Source organism: Physeter macrocephalus, chromosome 7 (assembly GCF_002837175.3).
Source record: "Physeter macrocephalus isolate SW-GA chromosome 7, ASM283717v5, whole genome shotgun sequence".
NCBI lineage: Eukaryota > Metazoa > Chordata > Mammalia > Artiodactyla > Physeteridae > Physeter > Physeter macrocephalus.
In genome coordinates, this window is record NC_041220.1 from 54,517,336 (window position 1) to 54,522,014 (window position 4,679).

Sequence of the window (4,679 nt, forward strand, 5' to 3'; positions counted from 1 at the left end):
AATAAATTCATTTGTATCATTTTTTTAGATTCCACATATAAGTGATATCATGATATTTGTCTTTCTCTGACTTACTTCACTTAGTATGATAATCTCTACGTCCATCCACATTGCTGCAAATGGCATTATTTCATTCTTTTTTATGACTGAACATTTCTTGCAGATTTTTGGATCCCTAACTCAGTAACTGGTACATGGATAAGCCATAAAATGTTATTGCTGTACATTACTATCAAACACTTGCTGGTTTTATATTCCATAAAGAAGGGGGTGGAGAAACAGATTGAAAAGATGTTACTCCTTAGAAAGCAAATACATAAACCCCTCCCACTTGACCTCAAATAGACATTTTTTTAATGCAGAGAAAATGTGTACTCCTAATTAGGGAATACAGAACACAATGTGGACAGCTTTGCATAATTGAACTAAACCTTATCTATTTCATGGTGGGAGTCCAACATCTTTGTCCTCATTTTACATAACATCTGGCTATTTGAAATTTCAGATTTACCCCCATGATTCATATTATGCTTTCCTACCAGGTTGCAGATTTCACATTCACCTTTCTTTCTTCCTCTCTCCCTCCCTTCCTCCCTCTCCTTTCTTTCTTTCTTTCTTTTGTCACCCTATATAAATCCAAATTAAACAAGCAAATGTTGGCCAAGACTTCTCTTTGCCATCTCATAGTGTCTGCCAAAGCTTTTGGGGAGACTTACTATATACTGAATGTTAAGTTTGTTTTAAAATTGAGTGATTAGGACCCATTTTAATTATTTATGCAAAATCTAAAATGTCCACAGTTTAATAATGGACAAAGATACTCCACGTGGGAGATCAAGTTGACCAAGCTCTAATACTGTGCCCTACTCCTCCCCTAGCTCCACCTGTACCAGAGGGTTGTATTTCATTTCCCACTGCCACCCTCACTCCAGTCTTAGGGACTCACCACTCCATCTGGACAACTTTGGCTTAAATATAGACCCAAATGCCTTCTCCTTCAGATTCCTAAATACCACAGACCTGAAGAAAAAAGACAAAGGCCAATAACTGCACATGGACAGCTCCTCCTCCACACGACGTTCTCCCCAGTTCTGTGGTTCTGAGCCTTTGCACATGCTACACACTGTCTGCCCCAAGTGCTTTTCCTTCCTTTTCTACTGTGTAACCCCCTACTCATTAGTCTAATCTTAAATTACATTTTATCTCTTTCTTGCAGCCTTTCTTGATCCCTTCTCACCCTGTAGAGTTGATCATTCCCTTCTTTGTGCCCTCACTATACTCTGAATTAACTACCATTACTGCATCTTTAATACAGGATTATCTTTATTTACTTATATGTCTGCTTCCTCTACCTAGAACAAAGCTGAAGGCTGGGGGCATGTTTTATTCATTTATATCCCTGGTCTAGTATTATGCCATTGTCTTCCATGAGTCCATTAATTAATTCACTCCTTTTATAAACATTTATTGTTGATCTATGGTGTCAGACACTCCTCAAGGAAAGAGGGGAGTGCACAGAAGAGATGGGATCCCGGGTATGTGGAACTCACATTCTAGGTAGGGGAGGCCCTAACCTCTAAACATATAAGTAAATTGCTTCTAGGTTGAGACAAGAGTGGGAGAGGTGGAATGTACTTTGGATTGCGTGGTAGGTAAGATTTACTGAGGAGGTGACATCTGAGCTGAGACCTCAGTGAAAAAAAAGGAAATGGCCATATAAAGATCTGAGAGGATAACACTACAGGTAGAATGAATAGCATGCTTGCTGAATGAAAACTTCTAGAGGATTAAAGAAGCATAAAAACACTGACTTACAAAGTTAAGGTTTCTATTTCTAAAATAGGTCACATGAACCCAGGACTCACGGTCCTCAATGACATTCTAACTCCCAAAGCTGGCACACCTTGGCCAGCACCCTGCCCTCAGATCCTTGCTGACTCTCACCTTGCCTCCCCCATGAAGGGCGCCATCTTCCAACCTTCCGCTTCTGGACATCACAGCTCTCAGTGTGCTCTCAAGCTGGTGTTATCAACCTGGGCTCCATGAATGGACTTTTAGAATCCTATGCACAATTTTTACTGATGCTAATTTTTCAGGTCAAAGGATCTATAGCTTTCTCAAAATAATCGTTAGTCTCCAAGAAGGATAGAATTAGCTTGTCTAGAGTAACAGTGAGAGATGGTCTCATAATTCAAGGAAGACCTCTTTATCCTATATGTAAGGGTGTAGTATTGAAAACACAAAACAGAACAGCAATCCCAGAGCATCTATATAATCAGCATGACACATGGCATTGGAGTACAGGGCAAGTGAAAACATGAACTGAATGGGAAGACTGAGCTTGTTGAGCAGTTTCATATAACCACCTTCACAATACCTTATTGAGAGTGGACATGCAAGGCACTGACCTTAGTTAGATGCCGGGGATTCAAGATGATTAAGTCCTTGCTCTCAAGGAGCAAGGTCTATGACAGAGGCAGAAATAAGGCCAATGTCATGAGGACTAAGGGACTGAAGGGCAGGAGGGACTGTGTAAACAGAACTTAGAAGCTGAGAAAAGACAGTCTGAGAATCTTCAGGAGAAATGATATTTAAAGAGAAGTATTTCATCGGATCTGGTAGACAGAGGTAGGCAGTGAGGAAAGAATAAGTTTTAGTTGGGAAATGGTACAAAAACCATAATGACTTTAACCTAGGAAACAATCCTTTGTTCCAGAAAGAGAGTGAGGCTGGATCAGGAAACCGAGAGGGAGACCACGGCACAGTCCCACCTGGTTGCTAATACCCTTGACTTCCAACCAAACATGCGTCACTATGTGGTTGACTTCAGGTGGGTGGGAAATAAAAGATCAGCAGAGGAATGGGCAAAATTGATAAAATAGAAGAAAATAGATACCTATTTCTGATACAGGCTGAAAATGAGTACAGAGAAGAGGTGGTGTGCATTCTTTCCCCCTTTTTTTTCCAGAAGTTGGAGAAAAATTAAGTCCAGATGTTTGGAATAGCTTAACATATGGCAATGATAGAACATAACAGGTATGATATCCTTAGAGCCACAGAAATGCACAGGATGAACTGCAGTGAAATGATCTTCCTAGTTGCTGAAATTGTACATTTGGTGGAACTTTGAAAAGAGCCAGATTCCCCTCAAGGCCTTTCCAGGATGAATGAGATCCCTGGGGTCTATTCAGATCATATCTCTACTATGAAATTCTACATAAATTCAATGGAGAAACACAAAGTTTCCCCAAAGCTGTTTCTTTCTTGTTATGTAACTTACTTCAGAGGTCACCAACTGCTTACCAGTCTCATGGCTGGGGAATTCTCATCTTGGTTAACACAAAAGTTAATGAAATGTGGAGAGCAGAGAAGACAGTTGAAATTTTATAGAATTTTAAGTACAGCAAAACGTTTGATTTCTATTTCTTTCACACGAGTATTTTTCCTCTTTCCCATCTTCCATGTGGTCCCTCTTCTATGTTTTCACCTCAGGACTCAAGAACACACCCTGTTGAGCTCTGATATAGAAATATTAGAAAATGACCTTCTCAGGACTAGGAATGGGGAAGAGGGCACAGATTTGGTGGATCTGGGGGAAGACTGCAAAGAGATAAAAAGGCCTTGGAGGATACCAAAAGGCTTTTGAATTTCCCTATCAGTTAGACATACTTACCTGTCTATAGATACCTCTGTGGTAGTTTTGCTGGTTCTGAAAGTGAGCCATGATCCTTAAACCAAGGCTACTTTCTCCAGGCTATCAACCCTGACCAGAAACATGTTTTTTCTGAAATGATATATTATCTCTCAACACTGAATTAACTCCAAAATTAGGACATTGCGTGTGTGTGGCAGTCACACTGAGCTGCACTTATGCAGTCTCCTCTCAGGTAGAAAAGACAACAGCGTTTGGCTCTATTATAATTACGAGGATGTTCTTTCATTATTTACCGTGGACAGACAAGATTCACGTCATGCATTCACACTTACAATGGGGCTACTGAAAGCAGCCTGTCTGGAATGAGGCACTTCACTGGCTCCTTCTCCACTTCCTAGAGCAAAACAGCTCCCAGTAAGATGATCTGAGGATATACTTCCTAAAGGTCCATTGCGAACCATCCTGCAGCTGGGGGCCCTTGGTTTCGCCATATTGCTGAGGGAGCCACTAGGAGTGTAAGCAGAATCTTCATCTTCAGAGGCAGCTTCCTGATAGGACTCTAACCTCTTGGCTGAGGGATAAAAATCACACTGGGTCATTCCTTGAGAGGAAAATCTTACAGGTTGAGTATGTCAGGCATTTACTTAAACAGCTATTTCACACCATCTCCTCCCATTTTAAACCTGGCCTCCAAACTCCTCCAGTACTCTGAGTTAATGGACTTACATCACTGAGAAAAGTAGAAGCAATCAGAGGAACTCCCTTCTCTCCCTATTGTCAAATACTACCAACCTGTCTGCATCTGTACCCAAACTCTCTGCCCTCCCTCATACTACTATGGATGAAGTTTCAAACACCAAACCCTTCACTGTGATCTGCATGCCCTTCTCAAGCACGTCACTCTTTTTTTTTTTAACATCTTTATTGGAGTATAACTGTTTTACAATAGTGTGTTAGTTTCTCCTTTACAACAAAGTGCATCAGTTATACATATACATATGTTCCCATATCTCTTCCCTCTTGC

General features: G+C 40.7%; 1 protein-coding gene across 4 annotated transcripts in view; it reads right to left on the minus strand.

The window, feature by feature from the left end:
- Nucleotides 1-4,679, minus strand: part of ATP10D (ATPase phospholipid transporting 10D (putative)) — a 122,653-nt gene that overhangs the window by 39,061 nt on the left and 78,913 nt on the right. For all 4 annotated transcript variants that reach the window (XM_024131934.2, XM_007117188.3, XM_024131933.2 and 1 more), the window contains one exon: nucleotides 3,988-4,226. In XM_024131934.2, coding sequence (XP_023987702.1) covers nucleotides 3,988-4,226 — 239 coding nt within the window. The remainder of the gene's footprint in view (nucleotides 1-3,987; nucleotides 4,227-4,679) is intronic.